The sequence below is a fragment of the Equus przewalskii genome, chromosome 7 (assembly GCF_037783145.1).
Source record: "Equus przewalskii isolate Varuska chromosome 7, EquPr2, whole genome shotgun sequence".
NCBI classification, from domain to species: Eukaryota; Metazoa; Chordata; class Mammalia; order Perissodactyla; family Equidae; genus Equus; species Equus przewalskii.
In genome coordinates, this window is record NC_091837.1 from 30,638,718 (window position 1) to 30,663,440 (window position 24,723).

At 57.9% G+C, this 24,723-nt stretch overlaps 1 protein-coding gene across 3 annotated transcripts in view; it reads right to left on the bottom strand.

The window, feature by feature from the left end:
* Window positions 1-24,723, bottom strand: part of GALNT9 (polypeptide N-acetylgalactosaminyltransferase 9) — a 98,345-nt gene that overhangs the window by 60,060 nt on the left and 13,562 nt on the right. For all 3 annotated transcript variants that reach the window (XR_011541908.1, XR_011541909.1, XM_070627352.1), the window contains exon 2: window positions 5,492-5,672. Coding sequence is in view for 1 of the 3 variants with exons in the window: in XM_070627352.1 (XP_070483453.1) it covers window positions 5,492-5,672 (181 nt within the window). In the remaining 2 variants the exon portion in view is untranslated. The remainder of the gene's footprint in view (window positions 1-5,491; window positions 5,673-24,723) is intronic.

A 24,723-nucleotide genomic window follows, 5' to 3' on the forward strand; every position in this document is an offset into this window, starting at 1 on the left:
CCATCCACGCTGGGGGGACAGGCTCACCCGGGGGTCCCCGCTCCCTGCAGACATCTCCCTCCCAGGTGTGGACAGAGGGCTCCGGGGGTTGGCGGGAAGGATGTCCTGGGCGAGGAACCGACGGCCTGGTCAGCACACAACTTTGCTGCCCCAGCTCCACCCCCAGATGAGGAAGGAAACCAGGGGCCCGTCCCTGTGGAACAAGCACGTGGCCCCGGCAGTTCCCGCGATGACACCCAGTCTCCCATCTGAGACACCCGCCTCCACTCCCAGACCCACACAGGACGCGTCAGAGGACCTGCGCCAGAGGCCCGGGGGTGGGCATGAGGCACCAGCTTCTGGCACCCTCGCTTGCCATCCGCTAAATCCGCCCTGGTGGGAGCCTGGCTGCTGGCGGCTTAGACAATTAACACGCACGAAGACATTGCAGACACGTGACAGGAGGGACATTTCTGCACTGGAATGAGGGAGGGGGTCTTGGGTGAGGCGGTTCATTTTTACGATCCTGTTTAATTTGGATTTGCCAGTCCTCCTTTGGTGATCCCACAGGCCAGGTTAATAATCAAGATCTATGTTATGTGCTTTGTGGCATAATTAAAGCCACTGCTTAATTAGGAAAGCTATCTACCTCCAGACAAAGGGAAATCAATAACGGATCTAATGGAGAAAGGCGACGAGAACTCTGGTTTGAGAGTGGGTGGAATTGCCGCGTAGGGTGGGACACCAATACGTGCACACAAGCACACGCGTGCGCACACACACCCCTGCCTCCCGTGTGTGTTTCTGACGATTGCGCCTGGCAGAGCCATCAGTAAGTCCATCACTGATTGGAGGGACAGGCTCCTGGGATCAATGCAGGTTTCAGATGGGCACAGATGGAGTCTGCGTCTGTGTATTTATTCAGCTAATCCTCCATAAACACTTGCTGGGGGCCCAGTGGGTGCCAGGCACGGCCACCGACGTGTGACAACACAGAGCCGCCTCCGCCGTGGGTGGAGCGCAAGACCCACAAGCCCCCGTCGACAGCACAAGCCCACACGTCAGCAGCCTGCGGGGCCCAGTCTTGGGCGTTCCTCCTGGGTTCCAGTCATCACTGGCTGCGTCACGAGCCCAGAGCTCAGCTGCTCAGCGCGGTGACCATCACCTGACTTCCCGCCGGGCTCCTGCGAGGCCTCGCTCTGGTTCCGGGTCTGCAGCTGTCCGGGGCTGTCATGGGGCTGAAGGGGCACCACCAGGACTGGAGCCGCTGGCACTGGCTGCAGGCCTCTCCGTGTGCTCTCGGGCCCGTCCACGTGGACATGGAGTGGACGTGTCTGAGCTTCCTCACCAGGTGGGGCTTCAGGACAGCGGACGGCTCACGTGGCAGTTCACAGGGCAGGGCCAGCGCCGGGCTGGGCAGGGCAGAGGTCCACAGCTTCACCTCTGCCCTCCTCCATCGATGACCCGCCACAAAAGCCCAGCCCGCTGCCAGGGGAGGGACACAGGCTCCACCTCCTGATGGGGGGAAGGTTCTAGAAGAGATCACTGCCTCCGTCTTTGGAAGCACAATCTGCGCCCTGGAGTACGTGAGGAAGGTGAGATTCTGGAAGGAAACGTGTGCTGCAGAGCAGGGTTCAGCAGACGAGGGCCACAGGCCGGATCCTGCCTCCTGTTTCTGCAGATGAGTGCAGTCGGGCCACAGCCACACCCGTCCACGCACACGCTGCCCTGTGGCTGCTCCCAACGTGGCCCGGAGGCTACAGTGCCTACTGTCTGGCCTGAGCAATGGGGAGAAATACACACTGGTCGCTGCCCAGGTTCCCGACACGGAGCCTGAGGGCCCTCGTAATCTCCCGAGGGACCGGCACGGCAGGAGCTCACACGCGGAGCTCCTGGGCACTGAGGATGTTCCCAGGTGCTGGGGGCCCTCTTGTTCTCATGAGGCAACTCTGGGTGGGCTGGTGGAGGGGGCTGGTCCCCAGAAAGACCACGGCAGGACTGGGAGCTGGAGGGTTCAGCCCCAGGAGCGGGAGGGGCTGGGAGTGGAGTCAGTGGCCCTGTCATACCGACAAGATGAAGCCGCCGCAAAAATCTCTAAAGTACGGGATTTGGAGAGTTTCCGGGTTCACGAACGTGCTCACGTGCCAGCAGGGTGGCGCACCCCAACTCCATGGGACAGAAGCTCCCGCGCTCGGGACCCTCCCAGACCTCCCCCCGTGCCTCCTTGTCTGTCTCTTCTGCACTCTTTATCAGGTCCTTTAATAAGCTGGTAACTGTGCGTGAGTGTCTCCCCGAGTTCTGTGAGCTGTTCTAACAAATGGTGGATCTGAGGACAGGTCGTGGGCCCAGGTTTATGCCCCGTCAGTCAGAAGTACTAGGGATAACCTGGACTTGCGACTGGCTTGGCGTCTGAAGGGGGCCGGCCTGTGGGAGGAGCCCCTACCTGTGGGGTCTGTGCTGACTCCAGGCAGACAGTGTTGGAACTGACGGAACTGTGGACACCCAGGTGGCGTCAGAGAATTGGTTCCTGGGGGAAACCCCACGCCTTTGGTGTCCGAACGCTGTGAGTGTGGTAGTGTTGAGAGAATAAAGGAGATCAGCGGGTTTATTTTACACATGGCCCTTTCAGAAAAGGTTTTCTGACCCCCGCTGTAGAATGTCAGTCACAAGGAGGTTCTGATCTATTGAGCAGCCTCAACATCCCTTGTGGGTTTCCTGGATTCTGCCCACATCCCACTTGAGGATGTCATTGATTTCCTGCTGGGATTCTGATGGAAATAGGAGCCAACTGGAAGGCGGGCAGAGCTGATGGCTGACAGCATTGTCCCCTAGATCAAGCCATGCCTGAAACCCTGTCCTTCAGTTGTCCAAGCCAACAAATTCACTTCTGTGCTTGAGCCATTTTTAACTGGGTTTTATGTGTTACCAGCTTAGCCACCAGCAAGGTCAGCAGTAAGGGGGACTCCTGTGGGAGGACTGACGATTAAGGAGGATTTCATCTCTGAGGAGAGAAGACTGATGCTCGAGGGACTGGCGACACCACAGGGAGACCCCAGGGAACAGCTCCCCCCCGCCCACCAGGCACAGGTGTTCCCAGGAGTGTTGAGATTCGAGGAAAACAGAACTCTCTCATTGTTTGCAACTTCCGCTACTGCACGTTTCTGTGCAGGGGTCTGCGTGGAAATCAACAGCAGTTAGGGGAAGGGGGCTCCGTGTGCCCATCACAGTGCTTGTGAGGGGATCCCTGTGGAGGGTGGGCCATGGTCTCACTCGGGGGCCTTCAGAGGAAGGGGGTGCAGGGAGCAGGTGGGAGGGGAGCACCGCTGAGTCCCAGAGCCACAGGAGGAGCAGGTGGGGCAGGAGTCGCCCCATGGGGGTAGAGACCCCTGCAGCCGCTGCTCTGGCTCGGCCACACCCAGCGCTGGGCCCCCAGGACTTTCTGCCTCATAAGAGTGTCTGGTTCACCCAGGAGCCTGGGCCGGCCGCACAGTCTGTGCTGCAGTTTATGGCGGGGCCCCCAGCCACCGTGCATCTGCTTGACCTCCAGGGGTACAGGAGACGAAGGTCAGCCGGTAACACCCTGGACACCAGGGCTCAGGTGGCCCCCGGTTGCAGTGCCTCACTCGTGCTGTCATGCACGTGGCTGGGAGAATCAGGCAGATCTGTGTGACCCCTGGGAGGGGCCACTGGCCTCTCCGCCCTGCCCTGCGCTCCTCCCTCTGCAGACGTCGGTCCATGTCCTCTCGCAATGACACAGCACGCCAGGAGTACGGCAGCCCTGCTGAGCCCTGCGCGTCCTGTGAGCCAATTCCTCACACGCACAGGGCCCTCCAGACACAGCACACTGCCTGGACGCCCCAAGTCGGGCAAGCTGCTCGAGGCCAGCACTGCGCTGACCCCGAGGGCGACCTGCTCAGCTCATCCTCCAAAAGTCAGAGCACACGGGAGCATTCAGAAATCGACACACTGGTGTGCACACACACACACATGTATGCACTCACACACAAACATGCACACGCATGCACACATGTGCACTCACATAAGCGCAGCACACACATGCACACATATGTGCACTCACACATGCACGTGCACACCCACACACACGCTCTCAAAGCACAGACTGCGGCAATGTACAGCTGGCCACTTCCCAAACCTGCGTCATTCAAGCCCTGTGTCCGTGACCATTGACACATCGAGACACCACCTGCATTATTATTTACTTAGCATGTTTCTTCAAACTGGCCAGTTTCACACCTACACACATTTTTTATTCAAAAAGGGATCTTCACCACTGCAAATGGAAAGCTGGAGTTACTTGTGCCAAAACCGTGGTAATCATGAAAATAAAATAGCATTGTCACACATGAGGTGTGGCCAGGGCCTGCGAGCGTCTGTGCCCGGGCCTCCGCTCCATGTCTAAGGGGTCGGAAGAGGGATTTCTCTGGGGTGAAGTCACAAGGGAAGCAGGAGAGCCGGTCAGTAACCCCGCAATGTGTGGCTCAGGCTGTCCAGGGCGTCAGTTCCCGTGGCGCATCTATGGGACAGGTGAAGCGGGCCACCGGCTAGGATGCAGACCTGGAGCCGCTGTGCCCCAGGCCCCAGCGCTCACTCCGCACGGCCCGGGCCCTGGATGCCAGTGCTGATGCAGAGCCCTGTTTTGGGGCGTCCCGTCCCCTCGGCCCCTGAACGGCAGAGCCAAGAGCTGAAAGGACGCCTCCCCCAGGGCCCCCGGCCCTCCCTTCAAGTTTCCTCTGGGCTGGGCTCCGCATGCAGCAGGGCCATGATCTCCACCAGGAAGGAGCAGCGGGCTGAGTTCCCGCATTTGTCCCGGGGCCCAGACACCGTGCGGACTGAACTTCACTAAAGTAGCGACGCCCCTAAGGTGGCGTCTTGTTCAAGTCTGTCTCTGCCAAGGTCCCTCATGAGCTTTAAAACGGGACGCGGTGACCCGAGACCAGGGCTCAGTCCTGAGTGTCCGACCATAAGGTGAGGCCACAGCCCAGGAGCACAACCCAACCCCCTCAGCTTCAGGGCAGGTGGTACGGGGCTCCGGGACACCATCAGGGACGACAGATGCCTCTGAGACGCGGCCCCACACGCTCTAACAGTCTCCACCCCCATGGCAGCTGCTGAACCAGAAGCAAGGAGGATGAGCGGCCAGCACAGCCTGAGGCTTCGAGCCTGCATCACTCGTGCCACTATCTGTGTCACTTGTGTCGCTCGTGTTAGTGGCGGCACCTTGAGTGTCAGCAACAGCACACGCAGTGGGGCTTCCTCAGACCTGCACACGTCTGTCAGAGGGGCCGGGTGGCCTCGCCCTGTGGCTGCCCCTGAAGACGCCCACAGCCAAGCAGAGAAACCGGAGCTGAGGTGGAGATGCCCTGGGTGCCCCCTCGTTCTGCCCACACGGTGAGCCGCACAGCTGGATGTCAGTGTCTGGGGCCCATGGCCCGCTGGCGGGCTGGATGGGACCTTGGGCTGCCTGGCAGCACCTGTGGGCAAAGACACTCACTTTTGGGGCCTGTAGTCAGGGATGGTCCTGTCCAGGGAGATGCGGTCGCTGAGCTGAGCGTTGTATCCGTATTCCTCAAACTTGCTTTCTGTGTCCTGGCTGTCGTCACGCAGTGTGGCCGCCATGCCACCCTGGCCCAGGCCCCCCGGCCCCTCCACCAGACCGATGGGCTTGGCGAGGCCTGGCGGGAGGACAAAAGAGGGTGGTCAGGCAGATCCCAGGACCCACCGCTCCTCCCACCCCCTTGGCCTCCCCTGACAGCCCCTTTCTTTCAGGTGTAAACTCAGCAAATTCCCCACACGCTGAGGATCCCAGTTCCAGGGTGTGGGGGAAAAGCACAGCTGTGGGGGCAGGAAAGGGATCCGTGGTTGCCAGGGGGTGGGGGGACGAGCAGACGGGGAGAGAGGGCTTCCAGTGCTGTGACGCCACTCTGGATGATGCTGTCATGGTGGACACACGCCACTGTCCACTGACCACACCCACGGAGTGTCTGACACCGACACTGAGCCCTGGCGTCAAGCACAGACTTTAGATGTTAATAATGTATCAATATCGACTCATCGTTGTAGCAAACGCACCTTCTAATGTGAGGTGTGAGGAGCTCCCTGATCTCTCCGCTCAACTTTTCTGTAAACCTAAAACTGCTCTAAAAGGTAAAGTCTATTAATTTTTTTAAATCAGAAATAAAAATGAATTAACTGAAAGAACGCAAAGCAGCTGCCCCACCTGCTCACCAACCCTTGATATTGTCGGTCTTTACAATCTACACGAGTCGTGCCTCCACACGAGGCAACGCTGCTTTGGGGTGAGAAGGAAGGAGCTGGTGCCATCGGTGACAGCCTGGCTGAGTCTGGAAGGCCGCACACGATCGAGAAGCCCCCAAGACCCAAAGAAGACAGCCCCACGGCTCTGTTCACAGAGCTCAACGCCAGGCCGGCTGTGGTGACCTCTGCGGGGCGGCATTGGCTGGAAGGAGCCCGTGGGATCTCTGGGGTGACAGGGTGTGTGCACACGTCGGGGCCTGAGAGGGCAGTGCAGGGAGTGTCCCTCTGGAATGTTCTTCTATTTGGTCACTTGTGCCTGGAGAGGAACATGGCTTGGAGACGTCACCCCAGAGGCAACCGGGGATCAGAGCTGTGTGCACCGGGCAAGGACAGCACCCCTGATCCCTCTGGGATGGAAGATTCCGGGGCATCTCAGCTGTGGGAGTGGGCCCAGGGAGCAGCAGTTTAAGCCAGCAAAAGGCGGATGGAGCTCCCGTCCCCAAGCCACCTCCACAGAGAGGCTGCTGGTCCTACCTCCAGCCCCAGTAAGGGCAAACCCGGGAAATGTCCACCATCAACGTCATCAACTGCCCCACGCGGGGACCCGGTTGTTCTCTTGGGACAGTCACCTCCTCCTCGGGTTTGTTGAGTGAATTAAACAAGTGCCATCAGACTGAGGGGCTCTGATGTAATGGCACCTGCTCAGCAAACCCAAACCTAGGCTGCACATGCCTCAAGGTCGCGAGGGCGACCTCAAGGGCAGCCGGTCCCTCTGCAGCCAGGCTGGAGGCTGCGGCCAGTGGGTCACTGCTGCTTCGCTCCCACCTGCTGTGTGAGGGTCTCCGTCCACCCAGCGCTGCGAACCAACCACTCCCAGTCTGGCGCCACCCACTTCGAATAGATTTTTGATCAAATAAACTTAACATTTTTAATATACCTCGGTTTATCTTTTAACAGTTCCCAGCTTCAGGCAGCAGTGGAGAAACCAATCCCCAACCCCCAACCCCCACATGCCCAGTGGGCTTCTCCGGGGACCTCCAAGTCTTCTGGAATATTCCATTTTAAACAGCAAACTACCGTTGGTATTTATGTGGGATTGAAGGATACGCATTAGATGTAGAATTGAAAAATTACATGACACCTAAATCACTTCCACTTCTTATTTTAATATTGCAAAATATATATATAATCACGCTATTTTTAAATGTGTGTACTGCACTTGCATTTCTATTTGAAAAGTCTGTAAATAGATGCCTCCCCAGGCAGATGTGCTTCCAAACCTGGAGACGGGGCCTCTGCCCGCCGCTGGTGGGGCCGAGCCGCAGAGAGGGCGTCCTGCCCCCGGCCAGCCCCACACTGGGCTGCGATCGGGGGGACGGAGAAGAGGGTTCCGCCTGCCGCGGCCGGACCCTGGAACCAGGCTGGGCTCATTCGGTCACTTGTTCGCCCGTGAAAGTAAATCACACACATGCTGGAGAACCGAACGACGCAGGGAGCCGCACTCCAGCGCCGCCGTCTCCTGCCTCCCTGCAGCCCCGCTCTCCCGAGGAAATGATTCTTCCTGGCTTTCGTCCTTTTCATTTTGTCCACTGCACATCCGTATGGTAATTTTATGGGTCTGGTTCTGCTTTGTCAGCCGAGACAATTTCCCTTGACTTCCAAGCACGAAAGATGAGGCGTTCAGTCCATTTTCACCTCCGCCTACGGCCCCACCCCGTCTCTCCTTCTCTTGACTTTTCTTAGCCATGTTATTATTTTTAGTTTTTCCGGTGGTTACCTTTGTGACCTTCAAAGGAACACCCACGGCTCTATTTCAGGAAGTATCAACTTTCACTGGTGTCTGTTGGCTCCCAACCAGGTGAGAGGAGAAATCAGCACAGTCCCTGGAGATGCCGTCCCGAGAGTATAAATTCATGTCTACATACTTTTTCAGTTATACGTCTCTCTCTAAACTTATGTGAATGAGCTTAGAGGTCGGCCGTATTGTGCCTAGTTAACAATATTACTGTACTAATTATTGTACAATATTAACGTGCTGTACACTTAAAAATTTGCTAAGAAGGTAAATCTCATGTTGAGTGTTCTTACCACAATAAAAAACATAAAATGATGACTTGCAAAAAAAAAAAAGGAAAGCACTTAGCACACTCCCCCGAGTCTCCTGCTCGGCTGTGCCATCCCTTTTGCATCGTGGAAGGTGATTTACAGCACCTCCATTTTGCTCCGTAACTGCAGGGGCGCCTCCGCAAGAAGCGTCTGTGGGCGGATTCTGAAGTGAGGAGGCGTCCACATGTGCCACACTGGGATCATGGAAATGCTCTTCGCCGGGGAGCCAAGCATCCAGGACCTCAAGGTCCACGGCGGCATGCCATCGCCAATCAAACGTGGGCCACATGGCGAAGAATTTTCAAGTGGCAGGGCGATGTCGACTGCTCCTGCTGACACCTCGTTATTTTCCCGGAATTGTGCGTGTTTTGGTCCACTCTGGCTTTGGATCTTGACTTTCTGTATGGTTTTAGGCTGAACCTCTAAGGATGATAGTAACAATGTTTAGGCAGCAGGAGCCCTTTAGACATAGGGACGCATGCATCCCCCACGACCCCAGCAGGCAGGTGCTGTAATCACTCCACTTTGCAGATGAGGAAGCCGAGGCACAGAGAGGTCAAGGGGCACGCTCGAGGTCACACGGTTGGTGAGCACCAGAACCAGCCTCTGTGCAGACAAGTGACCCCCAGGGAATGCGCTCCACCACTGCCCCCCAGAGCTCAGCTCCGGAGGGGCCCGGTTCCTCTCGCACACGTTCCTTGCAGCAGGGCTGGGGCTACAGCAAAGCGGTGAGGGGTGCAGGGCGCAAACCTGAGGAGGTGCCCCCGGGGTCCCCTGCAGAGTCACCCGCCCTCTCTCCGCGCCCCAGCCTCTCGCAGTCTTGGGTGCTTCACGCTGATCCCGGGTTGGCTCCGCACTCTGTGATTCCACAGGCTCTTCGGTTTTGGGCGTCTTTTTCCTCGGACTGAAGTCTCTTCTCCGAGGAGGCTGCAGAAGGGTTGCGTGGAAAGCAAATTTTCTGAGCCCTGAGACACCTAGAAATATTTTCATTCCTCTCAGATTCGGCAGATAGTTGTGGGCGCAGACTTTGGGCTCAGCATCTTTCCCCCTGGCGCCGGCACGGCCAGTCCTGATGGCGGGGACTCTCTCCCTTTTGTGGAGGAGCTTTTCTTTCTTTCTCTCATGGAAACTTTGGGATTTTTCTCTTCCTTGGTGTCCCTCTCTCAACCCCTACAGGCAATTCTCCACCAGCAGCCAGATCGGTCTTCTGAAAAGATTAGATTATGATATTCCCCTGCTTAAAACCTTCCCCAGTTTTCAATCACACTTAAAATGGAATTCCAACTCCTCATCACGGCCCTCACCTTCCTCCCCTGCCCACCCTGGATCCACCTCTCATGCATAACACTCCAGCCAGGTTCCTGCCTCAGGGCCTTTGCACGTGCTGTGCCCTCTTCCTGGAAGGTCCTTCCCTGAATCCTCTGGCCACTGGGGTCTTGGCTCCAGTGTCACCTCCTCAGAGACTCTTGCTGGATTCTAATCCAAAGCAGCTCCCAGTGACTCCTTCACAATCCCTGTTTTATTTTCTTCACAGAATTTATAAAAACCTAAAATTATCTGGTCTTTCAACTCTCTCTCCTTTCCCCCTGAAAGACGAGGTGTTGATCTTTTTTTCACCATTTTATCCCCAGTGCCTAGCCTGTTCGTGGCACATGGTAGGCAACCAGTCAATGGTTGTTGGAGGGACGGACTCCTTCTAAGTCGGTGTCTGCCCAGCACTCACCAAGGCCAGGGGCACGTTCTGTCCAGCCCCACGGGAGAGGTGGGACCCCCATTTGCAAGTGAAGAAACTGAGATCTGAGTTGTGAAAGGACCTGGCCAGGGTCTGGCTCTGCCGGGCGGGGAGGCAGACCAGAGGCCCATGCCCGACCCTCGCTCAGGGCCCTTCCCTGTGAGCCCGGCCACAGGACGGCGATGGGCAGAGTTTGGGCAGCTCCGTCCTGGTCCAGGCCCAGACCCCCGGCGCCTCTCCTAAGGCCTCTGTCCGCTCGACGACACACAGGCATCCATCCTTCTCCTCGAAAGACTGTCTCGCCCTCGCTGGGTCCCACTCCAGGCTCCACCACCCACTCCGGCCGGCGGTGGAGGGCACGCCACGGCCCCGGGCGCAGGAAGATGGTGGTTGCTCCGAGGAAACTGGACACGACACTGAAGGGAAGGGGAGGGAGGGAGCCGGGGAGACAAGGCCTCATTGTGACCACAGTTGTTCCACAAAATCCATGACGTGCTCACAGACACCGAGCAAAGCTGTTTCCACATTTGTCGTGTTTTTATGGAAAGGGCTGAAGAGATGGATTTTTCTCATCAAGAGGGAGCGTCCTAAATAACATACGTGGAGTGAGAAGGCGGAGAGCAAGGCCCCTGGGAATTTGGGGATTCTGAAGGAGATGCTGGGGTCCCTGGAGTTCGGGGCCAGGACCATGTCAGCCAGAGGTGAGGCTGGGCTGCTATCCAGGCGACGCTGGCCCACCCACAGGGCCGGGTCTCCACAGGCAGACGCTGGTTTTGAGAGATGAGGGGCCCCGGGGGGCGGCTGGGGCAGCTGTGGGACGCGGGGGCAGCAGTCACCTGTCAGTTCTCAGGGAAATATAGTCAATGCTCGAAATTTGCAGTAGTCACTTCTGTAAAGTCACCACAAACAGGGAATCAGTGGACCCTGGGCTGCTGCTCCCGGGAACACAGGCTCAGGTTCCTGCAGCCTCTGGTCACAACGTCATCAAGTGATCCACACGCCACCTTGTTTTATGTGTGTTAAAGTCACCTCGTTGAATGTGGACCATTGATTCATTCATGTTGAACTTACGCCAACAGCACCATTGCACCTCCAGAATGAAGCCCCGTCACCACAGGCATTGTCTCTGCCAGCACGTGGCAGCCTTCTTGCGCTCAGGGAGACTGGACGGCACTTCAGCTCTATGCGTGGGGGCTGTTCAAACGGTTAAATCACCAAGAAAAAGCATAAATATGTGAAAAACAGGCACTAAATAGTCTGTGAAAAGAACACTTGTAGACCGCAGAGGGCTGAAGTCCTCTCTTGCAGCTGGGAACCTGCAAGGCGGGCGACTCAGACCTCTCACGGCTCTGCCACGTCCCTGAATGATCGCGAGAGCACTGAGATATGGATTTGGGGTATAAACACATTTGAGTGAGCAGGCAGATGTGCAAGTGCAGAATCTGCCAATAGTGACAGCGGGCTGCACCCTGACATTTTATCGACCGCGTGGACGTGCCAATGAGACCAGCTGGATGCCGGCCTCCCTGGAACCAGTCCCAGGAGGCTTGTCCGAGTTCTTCATCGTTGACTCAGGTCTCTGATGTTCCCCATCACGGTTCTCTGGAGCCGGAAAGATCTGTATCAGCTCCACCGATTAGAAACCGACCACATGATTTTGCTTCCAGGGCAAGTCCCGCATATCAGTGCCTCCATGGGGCTTCCGGACTCTCATCTTCCCCCTTTGTTCACAGCCCCAGCATTGGCTCACATCTCTTCTCACAAAGAATTCCTTCTAAAGAGGCTGGGGTACTTGATCCCTGGGAAATGACGCTTCGCAGGCTGAAGACGGCCGGGCTGCCACGAGGTCCGAGGCCCACACCCGCCGAACGAGTAGGACAGAACCCACCACGGCCTCCTGGAGCCACAGCGCAGCGGCTTTGTCCTCATGTCTCCCAAACCCTTGCCTTCACCGCGCGCCCCCCGAGACCTAGTGCTGGGGTGCGGAGCAGGCAGCGAAATGTCTGAATTGTGGCCCCAAAAGATACACTCCCATCCCGACTCTCGGGACCTGCGAGTGCAGCCTTATTGGAAAGAGGGTCTTTTCAGATGTGGGTAGTTAAGACGAGGTCATCCTGGATGGGGGTGAGTCCTAATCCAGGGACTGGAGTCCTTACAAGAAGAGGGGATTTGGGGCACAAACACACCCGAAGAGATGAAAGCCATATGACAATGGAGGCAGAGATGCGGCCACAAGCCCAGGAACACCTGGGGCCACCAGGAGCTGGGAGCGCAGGAAGCATGCTCCCCTGAGCCTCTGGGGAGCACGGCCCTGCCCATACGTGATCTCAGACTTGCGGCCTCCAGAACCACGGAAGACGGCGTGCTGTGCTGTGTTGGGGAGGCCTGGGAAATACACAGACTCACATTCACACCACCCGCTCAGACATGACCTGCAGCCGGCGGGCTCTGAAAACGGGACACGCTCATGTGCATGGTCCTTGCATCGATGGCCAGTTTGGGGCCTTCTCCGGGCACTCGGCCTGGCTGGAGGTTGTCGTGTGTCCAAGTGGACACGGCTTCCGGAGGCACCAGGCCTCCTTCAGGAAAGTGGAGGCAGAGTTTCTCCTGTTTGAAACCCTCTGCTCCCTCCTCCAGGCGGAATCAATGCCTTCCGTCCTTGAATCAGATGTAATTTTGAGAACAATGGGAAATTTGCATGCATCAGCTCAGCCTCCAAAATGTCTACCCACAACTTTTAGACAAAGAAGTGGAAACTAGCATCGTCACCCACCCTCCTGGCGCGTGGAGGTCTCAGGCTGGTCTGCGCGCTCACCTCTGCTACGCTGCCCGCGCCACGTGCTGGGCGTGACACAGGCTGCCTCCTCTACTCCCCAGGGTCCCCCTCTACACCGGCACCTTTGTCACCCCATTTCACAGAGCAGACCGCTGAGGCTTGCCACGGCCGCATAGCCAGGAAGGGGCAAGGCCGGCCTCTAAACTTCAGATTGTCTTCAAGACGCATCTTAGAGGGGCCAATACAGGTCCCCAGCTTTCCTTCTTGCCATCAAGGACACTAACCAAGGACTACTTACCAGCATTACTTCCGTCTCCTGAGAGGAAGCTGCCGCCCAGAAAAGGAGGGAGGCATGGCTCCTGAGGAAGGAATGTGGCGCCTCTGTGACTCACGGCTGCACTTTCCTTCTGCCCCGGGGGGTCGAGCTGCAGAAGGCTCTCCTGGGCTCCTGCTTGCCGACAGATGTGCTGGCTGGTCACTTCCCCTCCAGGCGGCTGAAGGCCACAGCCAGCACGGCATGAGCACCGACCCGGTGACCATGAAGAATGAGTTGTCCAGCATCAGGATTGAATGTGCCCTGACTGGGGGTGTCTGGGGGACCCCTGTTCACACCCAAGAGGAGCCTCATGCCTCTGGAAGATGTGAGCTGCCAGCGGGCGCTCAGGAGCCTCCTCCAGCTCGGCAGGAGCCCACGACGACCAGGCCACACCCGGGTCCCCAGTGCCGCCGGCTCGCGCTCCTGCAGGGCCCTGGAGGAGGCATTGCCCTTGGACAGGGGTCAGGAGGCACGGACGGCACCACTGCTCAGCCCTCGCGGGGAGAGGCCTGCGCTCTGCTGCTCGCTCCCGCTCAAAGCTACTGTCACAGCATCTCCTATGCTATTACATATAAGACTCAACAATAATCACAGTTACTCCTTATCTTTCAAGTCACCACGTAATGTTCCATCAGATGGATACATAAACATCCGCCTGACAGTTCTCACATGCTGACACACTTGTTTATGTGTTTTTTCTACATATTTAGGATTGTCTTCTTATTTCCGAGACTGAACCACTGGGTCAAAGATACAGATATTTTTGTGGTTCTTGGTGCCAAATTACTTTCCAGAAGGTTTAGATTAGCTTTCTGTCGCTGCCAGCAATACTGTGCTTCTGCTTCTTTAATTAGAAAGAGCATTTCTTCCGATCGAAAAGGCTGTAAATGCTTGTTGTAGAAAATCTTGAAAACACACACACACACAAAAATGTACACGTGTACACACAGCTGACAGGTCCTTTCCAAACCCAAAGGCCCACCATGCCCTGCTGACAGAGTGCCCATCAGGGGTGCCCACTCCTTCCAGAATGTTCTCCTTTCTGATGCTCTTGCTCAGAGCCCGAGTTGACACCTCTGGTGAAACGAGTTTGGTTCCAGAGGCAACAATCTGACATTGGAGAGGAAAAGCAGTTTCCGTCTGAGAGTCAGGCTGAGCACGGCCTCCCCCACCTCAAACTCATCCTCGCCACCATAATTGGAAGAGATCATGCGTTTACGCGAAAGGCCGCCTGGTGCCCACAGCAGTTCTGCTTTTATGGAATAATCGTTTGAAGTTCCTTTCCCATGACCTGAGGGAATGCACTTTTCTAATTACAAGAGATAATTTGGAAGACATCACAGGGGAGGAGATGCTGTGTCAGAGGGTGGATGTGAGCTCCAACTCACACCGGGGATGGACACGGGGTTTGGAAGCAGAACGTCAGTGGAGGGAGACAGACCTGCGATGAGTGGTCTGCATCCCGTTTCCCAGGCACTTCTTCTGACACGCTCTGAGGAAATGACAGCAGAAGTTCCCGATCAATTGAGATTGTCACTCGGCATCTGGGGGACAGGCACTAGGGAGCGGTGGGGACTGGGGCACATGGGTGAACACATGCTCCCCCACAGGGTCCACTGCTCCAGATCTTCTTGACACAGGAGAAAGCAGCAGTACAGATTCATATCTCTAAATATCAGCAACTCATTCATAGTTTGGGGGAAAAATCACTACAGTAACAAACAAATAAGGTCTCTATCTATTATTTAGCCCGGACAGGTGTGGTAGGATAAATGGGGGCTCACAGAGGCATCAGGATCTAGCCCTGGAAGCTGTGGACACGATGCCTCAACAGTAAAAGGGACCCTGCAGATGAGATTAAGTGAGGGACCAGGAGACGGAGAGTCCCGGGTTATCCAGGGGGGCTCTAAATGCCATCACAAGTGTCCTTACAAGGAGGTAGGGGGAGAGTTGACACAGAAGAGGAGGCCGCATGACGGCAGGCAGAGGCTGGGGGGATGCGGCTGGAGCGAGCAGCTGAGGCCCCGGAGGCTGGACGAGGCAGGAAGCATCCTCCCGGAGCCTCCAGAGGGCGGGCCCTGCAACCCCTGGATTGCAGACCGGGAGATCCGCTCTGGCTTCTGCCCTCCAGCACGTGAGAGAACAAATCTGTGCGCTCTGAGCCACCCACATGTGACGATTTGTCACGCAGCCTCGATACCACCAACCAAGCGGCTGTGACGAGCAGCGGGAGCTCGTGTCCAGCGTGGCGGGAAGCAGTCCCCCCTCTCCTGACCATGGAGGGAGCAGGGGCTGTGGGGCGGGCTGGCCACCTTGGCCACACCTGGGACACCTGGGACTCCTGCGACTCCCGAGCTCCAGGCCTGGCCTGGCCTCACCCAGCGCGTGTGGCTCCTCAGCAGGTGCCTCCCACCACGTTCTCCGTCTGATGGTCCGTGCTCCCACCGTCCTGGGCTTCCACCGCCAGCCCACGCTACTGAGAAGGGCTGGCTCAAGTGGACCAGGCGCAGGCCCTGGCCTGGTGGGCTCCCCAAGCCCGCGAGGCTGTGCCGGGCTGAGGGCGGCGCCCCTCACTCACAGTCCTGCCTTCTCGCCTGCACTCCTGAGCACCACGACTTACTGAGAAGGAGAGGAAGCCCCCACGGTGGGCTCCCAGGGCCCTGGGACCTGTCCTGCCGCCTCCTACTCTCATCTCGTGTCTGCCCGCCCTACTGGCCTCTTCGTGTGCCCTGCACTTGCTGAGCACCTCTTCTGCCTGAAGCCCCCACGGGGGAGCGGGGCTGGAGCCCAGTACAGTTCTGATGCCAGAACCGGGCTTGTCCAGGCCCTGGGGGGGGACAAGGAGAGGGCCAGTGAGAGCTGCGCTTCTGCAGTGCCTGTGACGTGCCGGCCACCCCACGCCTCTCCGTCCTTTAACCCTCCTGCTGCCCTCTGGGGTCAGCACTGTATTGTCCCATTTCACAGATGAAGAAACTGAGGCTCAGCTTTGCTCCATCCGCCACACAGCCCAGTCACAGCTGAGGCCTGGCGCTCTGGGCCACCTCGTCCAGGGCTCCTGACAGCCAACGCAACCTCCTGTGCAGCCTGTGGCCCCCAACAACTTCCCAAATCCCGGGCTCCAGAGGAGGGGGGCCGCAGCCCCGCTGCTCCCAGCCAGGGCGGGACCCTAGGTGGGCACGCGGGTGGCTCACAAGGCTGACGGTCGGGGCAGAGGACAGGCCTGGGGCGCTTGTGGACCCTGGGATGGTGGCCTCCAGCGCCTGTCTGGGTGGATGGCCTGGACGTTGCAAGAAGAGCAGAGACATGGGGGAACCAGGAGGGCTATGGGGCTGAGCTCAAGGCTCAGGGGCGCTGCCCGCAGCCGCCAGCCTCATCGGCTCTGAGGAACCAACCTGGGTCAGTTTCGTGGGAAGGTCTGAACTTCCAGCTCCTTCGGAAGGACCTGGCAACCTGGCGGCCGGGGTCTGCTGCACTGCGGGGCAGCGACTGCACGAGCCAAGTGGTCTGCCCCTTACACAGGCCTGGAGCCGCTTTACACGGCCGCCTGGAGGTCGAGCCTCATTTGGAAGCAGGGTCTTTGCAGATGTAACTGAGGGGAGGACTTTGAGGTGAGAACGCCCTGCACTAGAGTGGGTCCCAAATCCAGCGACGACGTCCTTGTAAATTAGAGGGGCTCAGAGAGGCACAGGGAGAAGCCACGTGAGACAGAGCAGAGACGGCAGTGGGGCGTCCGCAGCCGCAGGACACCAGGGATTGCCAGGAGCCACTGGGGCTGGAGAGAGGCCTGGAGCAGATTGCCTTCAGCCTCCAGGAGAAATCAACCTGCCCGTGCTTTGATTTCAGACTCCCGGCCTCCGAGAAGGGGATATGGGGTGGGGATAACTTGTCCAGGAAAAGGGGCAGTGCAGACACTGCGGCTGCTGGGCCGGCATCTATTCTCTTTGTCCTCTTCGTCAGCAGAACCACAATTCATTCTGTCGGGAACAAGTTCAGCTAAAATGTTCTCCTCCAGGGCCTGACCTTGCAACTAGGAGTGGCACGTGACCGAGATCTGGTCAATGAGATTTAAGTGAATTTTCTGGGGAATGTGTCTAAATGGCACAGAATCAGCTTGTATATGCAGTGAGCGGATATTTTTGCCTTTTATCTACTATCCTTCCCCTTTTTTCCTGCCTGGAACTAGGACTCAACTAGGAACTAGGAACTAGCCCACATGTGACCAGGAGGTCAAAGGTCTCGCAGTAGGAAGGAAGGAGCTGGAATCCAAATAGGGCTGGGCTCTTCAGGACGTCTGGAGCCCTCTAGATTTTCCGTCCATGAGAACAACAAACCCCAGTGCAGCCAGGACTCTGCATTCTCTCACCTGGAGGAGCAGGGAGGTGAGTGCTAGGGACGAGGGGCAATGAGGAAAGGCAGGTGCCTTCCCCGGCAAGTGGCCCTCCCCCAAGGAGGACTTGGCTGCCATCCTGGGGGCCGAGAGCCCTCGAGGCGGGCAGACATGGCTCTGGCTGCCAAGGACCTGGTCCCACTCTCCCCAGAAGAGTCACCTCACACTCGGCCCGCCCACTCCTTCCAGCGCAGAGTACCTGGGGGTGTGGGCAGCTGTGGTTTCAGTTTGGAAGGAAATGCGGCTTTCAAGCTGCCAGCTTTTCTTTGAGTTACTGATTTCCATCTGGCACAGTGACTTCAGCCAGCATTTCTAGAGGAAACAGCCCAAACCAAGAGCTGCGGGTCACGAGACAATGTGAGAGGAAGAGCAGAGGGAGGTGCCTTCCAGGGGGCGTCCTGTCCTCCCCAACAAAGTTGGGCGGCCCCAAGGTGCGGCCTGGCCCTCGCTTCAGTGTGGGACACCCAGGGGACAGGCGGACTCCGACAGCCCAGAGACAGGGACTCTGCATCAGTGGGGTCCCCGTAAAGGCTGGCTGGGCTAGTCAGACCATCCACCGCCCTTAAAACCACTGAGAATGTTGGATTTAAAGCAACAATGGTAACAACACAAAATCCTAAAAAGCAATAAATACCTGACAAGATGGCAAGAAATTACGAGGCCAAACATGAAGAAAAATGAGAATCTGGGAGATGAGTGGGCTGTGATCTGCTTTTCCCCCAAGGGATGTTCTGAATACCTCGAACTTGACCCTCCAGTGAGGACCAGATGGTCCCGTGGAGGGCCGCAGCCATGGACGGGGCGAGAGGGCTCCACCGACAGAGCTCCCGGCAGCCCGGAGGGGCAGACGCACACCTGCCCCCGGGCCTCCAACGGGCTGCAGACAGGTGCTCCCTGACGGTGACCACATGTGGTCACACATTCCAGGGCCTCCTGAGGACAGAACGAGGCAGACGTCAGACGGGGCGCTCCCGGCAGCGATGGGTTCTTAGGCTGCCCAGAGCCAAGAGACCGCCAGCCGCCACCCCTAACGTCGCCTGGTGAGCGAGACTCCCCCAGTCCGCAGAGGAGCAATCACCTGCCCGGGCTCTAGACAGGGCCCTGTGCGCTGCCACCTGGTGGCCGGCGCGGAGCGTGTCGGGGGAGGAGGTGGAGGCGAGGGAGAAAGGACGCGAGCAGAGCATCCCGCCAGCCCCGGCTCCTCCTCTCCTCCCTGTAAACACCTGGGCGCCTGGCCATGAACTCAGATGACGACGAAGCGGCGATAAACCCGAGTCCGCATCGCCTTTGCAGAAAAGGTCTCTGTCCTTCCAGCTTCAGTTTGATCCGCTCTCCCCACGGACGGCTGCTAATTTCATTACAGTCTTTTCAGACTCCCTGAGGACCCAAACCCACCGCATGTTGTCACCAGCGAGAAGGTGGCTGCCCTTCTGAAACCAGGAGGTCTCGAGGACCCCACAGGACACGGCAACCCCTGTAAATCCATCCTCACTGAGACTGGTGCAGAGGTGACGAGTCCTGACACGGCATGCGGTGCTCCACGAGATAAATGCTCATGGGGCCAAAGCACAGAGAGCTGGGGCGACTGGAAACACCTCCCAAAACAGATCTGGCTCCTCCTTGACTTTGTAAAGCGCGTGAGGGCTGTGGACAGCCACATGCCTGCTCCTTGCAGGAACAGGCGCCAACCTGCCCCAGATTTGGGCCTAATCATCGCTGGGGAGCAAGGACAGGGAATTCAGGCATCCTGTCACCCTGGTGGTCCCCTGGCTCTGAGGGTCAGAGTAGCCAGGTCCTGCCCTCCCCACACCTGTCCTGGCCTCCGACAGTGGACGTGCTGTGGCTCCCTAGGGCTTGGTTCTCTGCTCAGGTCCCGACGGTAGAATCTCCTGGGAACTGGTTGTCCTGGGGGCCTGGCCCAGCACTGGGGTCGCAGACAGAAGGAGACCCGGGAGCCCACACTCTGGGGACAGGAGAGGGGTCCCAGAGCCAGTCCCAGGGAGCTGATAGGCTGGGTGGCCCAGAGGTTGAGACCAGCCCCGTCCCCGTACCCCCCAGGGCGGGAGCAGAGGCTGTCCCCTTCCACTTGCTCGCTGACCTCCGAGGGCAGGCACGACCGGCCTCACTCATGCCAAAGCCCCAGGACCCAGTTCACAGATGGCGCTGAGTAAGGGCTTGTGAAGGAATGAATGAAAGGATGAATGAATGAATGGACAACCACAGGCTCCCAGTCTGAAAGAGACAGAACCGGGGCCATGGGTGCTTCCCAAAGCTCCGTCCACAAGATTGTGACCTTCCAGAACGATGGGCAAGCACCAGAGTCCACGTTGACCTTGACAATGCAGTGCCCCAGGGCACGGTTCCCCTCTCAGTCAGCTCGGGCTGCGTGACAAACACCACCGACGGGTCAGGTGGGGGCTTAAACAATAGACACTTATTTTTTGGTCCTGGAGGCAGGACGTCCAAATCAAGGCACCTTTGGTTCCCTCGAGAGCCTCCTCTAGGCCTGCAGACGGCCGTGTGCTCGCCATGCTCACGTGGCCTGCCCTTGGTGTGCGCACAGAGAGACAGCCCTCTCACTCCCCCCTCACAGGACGCTGAGCCCGCTGTGGGCCGCCCTCTGACCTCATCTACCCCAGCCTCCCAGGGGCCCACCTCCTAGTACAGCCCACGGGGCAAGGACCTCGACAGAGCAACTGGGGGAGGACGCAGATATCCCGTCCATTGTGTTCTGCCCCAGGCCCCCCAACTTCCCGTCCTTCTCCTGTGCAAAACACACTCACTCCGGCCCCATAGCCCCCGCAGCCTCAGCCGCCCAGCACCGGCTCCGACGTCCGGCATCGCCGTCTTCTCCAGCATCAGCCGCACATGCTCACTCGCTCAGAACCAGCAGCCCAGACAGCACCTTCCACAGGCTTCAGGTCTGGGCTCCCCTGCTCGGGGCCAGGCCAGGCAGCGTCCAGTCTCTCATTGTTCCTGGTCCAGCCCCTGTCCCCTCCCCGCCCACCCCAAATAAAGCCAGAATGTGCTCGAGTCAGTTCTGCTTGGGAGCTGGAGCCGAGCTTCCAAACTCAAACCCCACCTTCACCCACGTCCTAACTTTGGGGGAAATACTGAAACTTTGTGTGCCTCAGTTTCCCCATCTGAGAGAAGGTGACAGTGTCTCCCTCACTGGCTGTTCGGGGCTGAACGGGACAGCGTGCGTGATGCTCGGGATAACTGGATCTTGTCATTATTCGCCCTTTTGGCAACACACACAGTTGAACGTCTCCTGACACGGGGTTCTGGGTCTACCCCCACCCGAGGAGATCAACATCTTGGCTGCTCTCACCAGGACGAGTCACAGCCCCGATCACATGCCTCCGTGAGGATCTGAGACGGCAGCGGCAGCACAGTGGACACAGGCAGATGCGCCCACACAGGCACGGGGCTCGGGCGGCGGGGCGGCCCTGGAGCAGAGGTGGGGCTCGGGCAGCGGGGTGGCCCTGGAACAGAGGTGGGGCTCGGGCAGCGGGGCGGCCCTGGAGTAGAGGTGGGGACAAGGGCCAGCGGGGCTGCTGCAGGATGACCAGCGAGGGCACCTGCCGAGCAGCCGGGGTGTCTGCAAGGCTCCAAGCGGCGGGGACTGCTGCTCCCTGGCCCAGCCTCTTGGGCCACGTGAGCAGCGCTGGACACTGAGTCAGGGTGGGTCAGACCCATCCTCGAAATTGCCCTCGATGCTCCAGGTTCACCCAGCACAGTGCTGGGGCCTCCTGGCTCCTCCTGGAGCCAGGATGAAGTCAGAGCAGGATGGGGGCTGGGAACCTGTGGGACCCACACTGCTAAGAGGCTTCCCACTAAACCCCAGACCCCTTTCCAGCCATAGGGCCTGGGTCTGGGGCAAAGTTCTGGGCCAGGAGGAGCTCCCTTTCTGGGGTGGAGGGTGGAGTGAAGAATGTGAGTTGGCCCTGATTGAGTACCAGTGGGGTCCTTGCTTCTAGGGTCCTTCTGACCCCAAAGAGCCCCAGGTCAGGACCAGAGAGGCTGGAGCTGGGTCCCCAGGCCTCCAGCAGCTGGCAGGACCCTCAGAAGAGAGAAGATGGAGAAGGGTTAGACCCCAGGGGTGTGATGTCTGCAGGAACTGAACACTTGTGTTGTCTTTAATCCTCATCTCTCCAGGTGGCTGCTCTGCAGGCCCAGAGGGGCTCACTGTCCTCTCCTCACCAGCTGCCAGGACAGTGGAAGGAGGCTGCCCTGAGCTCCGCAGCCCCGGGCAGAGGACCGTGCCCCACACCCCTGCTCTCAGGGGCAGCAAGTGCTTCCTACAGCCCTGGGCAGTGCCTACGGCTCCACGTCTCTGGTCTCAGGGAGAGCCCATGTGGGGATGGACTGCCAGCCTGGTACAAGTGTGGGGCTGACAGCCTCATGTCAACTGGGGCCCTGGCAGAAGAGTGTCCCCCCTGGGACCAGACCTGCTTTCCTGGCCTTCCCCCTACTCCAGCCATTCCAGGTACCTGCTTCCCATTCTCAGTGCTTGGCTTTGCTCACTCTGTGGGATCTCCTCCCATACCCACCCATCCATCAATCCATCCACCCATCCATCCATCCCTCCACCCATCCATCCATCCATTCATCCACCACCCATCTATCTATCCATCTATCCATCCATCCACCCATCCATCCATCCATCCATCCATCCATCCATCCATCCACCCATGCCTCCATCCATCCACCCATTCATCCACCCATCCACCCATGCATCCATCCATCCACCCATCCACCCATGCCTCCATTCATCCATCCATCCATCCACCCATCCACCCATCCATCCATCCATCCACCACCCATCTATCTATCCACCCATCCATCCATCCATCCATCCACCCATGCCTCCATCCATCCATCCACCCATCAACCCATCCATCCATCCATCCATCCATCCACCCATCCATCCATTCATCCATCCATCCATCCACCCATCCATCCATCCATCCATCCATCCATCCACCACCCATCTATCTATCCACCCACCTCCATCCATCCATCCATCCACCCATGCCTCCATCCATCCATCCACCCATCCACCCACCCATCCATCCATCCATCCATCCATCCACCCATCCATCCATCCATCCACCCATGCCTCCATCCATCCATCCACCCATCCACCCATCCACCCACCCATCCATCCATCCATCCATCCATCCAACCACCCATCCACCCATTCACCCATCCATCCATCCACCCACCCATCCATCCTCCCACCCATCCACCCACCCATACATCCATCGATCCGTCCAACCACCCATCCATCCATCCACCCATCCACCTATCCAACCACCCATCCATCCTCCACTCATCCATCTATCCATTCATTCTCTCACACATCCTTCCTTCCCTCCCTTCCACCAATCCTGTGAACAAGTATTTACTGAAAACCTATTATGTGTCTGGCATTATGCTTTCCATTGTCCAAATCCCACCCACTTTCAACTCTTTCTCATTCTTTGCCTTTGCTCATATTTCTGAGGACCTACAATGTGTCAGGCACTTTGGAAAGCACTTCACACATATTATGTTGTCAGTGGAGTTGAGCGAGAAGGTCAGTGGACTGTGGATAAACAGAAATGAGAACAACACTTATCAAAGTCGGCCATCACCCTCACTGAGCAAAACCCATGCGCCAGGCATTGCTCCAAGAGCTTTCCCAGTCTCCTCGCACTTACTTCTCACAATAATACCACAAGGTAAACACTACTTCATCCCATCTTACGGACAAAGACACCAAGGAGCAAGGTCACTAAGTAGCCTGACCAGCCGCAGAGGGCATGGGTGGCTCTGGGTTCTGACCCCACGCGGTCTGGCTCAGCAGCCAGTTTCAGCTGCAACGCTCTGCTCCTACCAATTAAGATAAGCTTGTTTGCTCCCTGCGTCCACTGCTAAGTGCTCAAGCAGGAGGATTATTAACAGGCATTTTCCACAATCTGCTCAAAATAGTGTGAAAATAGTCTCTGTATAACCCAGGCGCTTTCTGTTATTTTCTGAAATAAAATCGAGGCTTGCTGGGTTTCAGATGGGGGCTCCACACAGAGCTGATATGACACAACTATGCTGTTAAAAATAAAAATAGTCCCTTTTTGCTGTAAGAGGCAGGAGGTAGAATGCCCTGGCCACTGATCTGGCTGAGCTGATGTCTTCTCAGCCCGTCTCCGGGGAGGCAGTCCAGGGTGGGGACCCTGGAGCCAGACGTGGGTTCAAATCCCCCCTCTACCTCGCCCGAGCTCATGGGCCCTGGTCTCCTCATTGTTGAGCTCAGGCGGAGAGACGATCTCCTTACAGGAGGCTGTGAGGACCAGGCGCAGTCACAGAGCACGGACCTCCACCTGTTTGCCATGACCACCAGCTGTGCGTGAACCGCCCTCAGAAAGGATTCCAAGCAACCTCTCTGCCAGGGCTGTGGGTAACCCTGCCCCAGATCTCGCTCAGAAACTGAAGCCTGGGAGGGGTCTGGCTGTGGGAAGGAGGGAAGCCCTTCACCCTGAGAACGTTCTCCAGGGCGGCAAAGCTTCCACGGCTGAGGAAAAGGATGACAGGGAGCAGGGAAGACGACAACGACGGTGCCTGAGAAGCCGCAGCATCCAAGGAGAGAGGAGGGGGCCCAGGTGGCCAGGCCACCCCCACCACAGCCCCCACCCTTGAAGCCTCCTGGGCCCTTCCTCAACCTCCCCTCCTGTCCCCTGAAAGACCCGTGAGTGGAACCACCCTGGGGGGAGCAGAGGCCTGAGACCAGGCCAGGAGGTGACAGGGCAGGGGCAGCCACAGTCCCTCTCTGGAGGCTCCCAGCACCCTCTCCTCGTCTCCCGCTGGTCAACACCGACCATCCGTCTCCACCTTCCAGGACGGGCTCTCAACCTCAGTGACCCACTTCATAACACATCTGTAACGCCCTTGATCTGAAACAGGACGTACAGATCACACGTAACCAGACACACACTTCCTTCTAAAAATCCATCTAATGTAGAGCTGCACCTAAAAAAGGAAGGAAGGCAGTTTGTACTTCTCTCCCTTAGCCGATGACCTTGTTTCCCGCCTCCCCGAGAAGATGGAAGAATCTGGAAGAGAAGACACGAGCTCCCACCCCCATGTCTTGCCTGCTGCCCCTTCGGAACCAC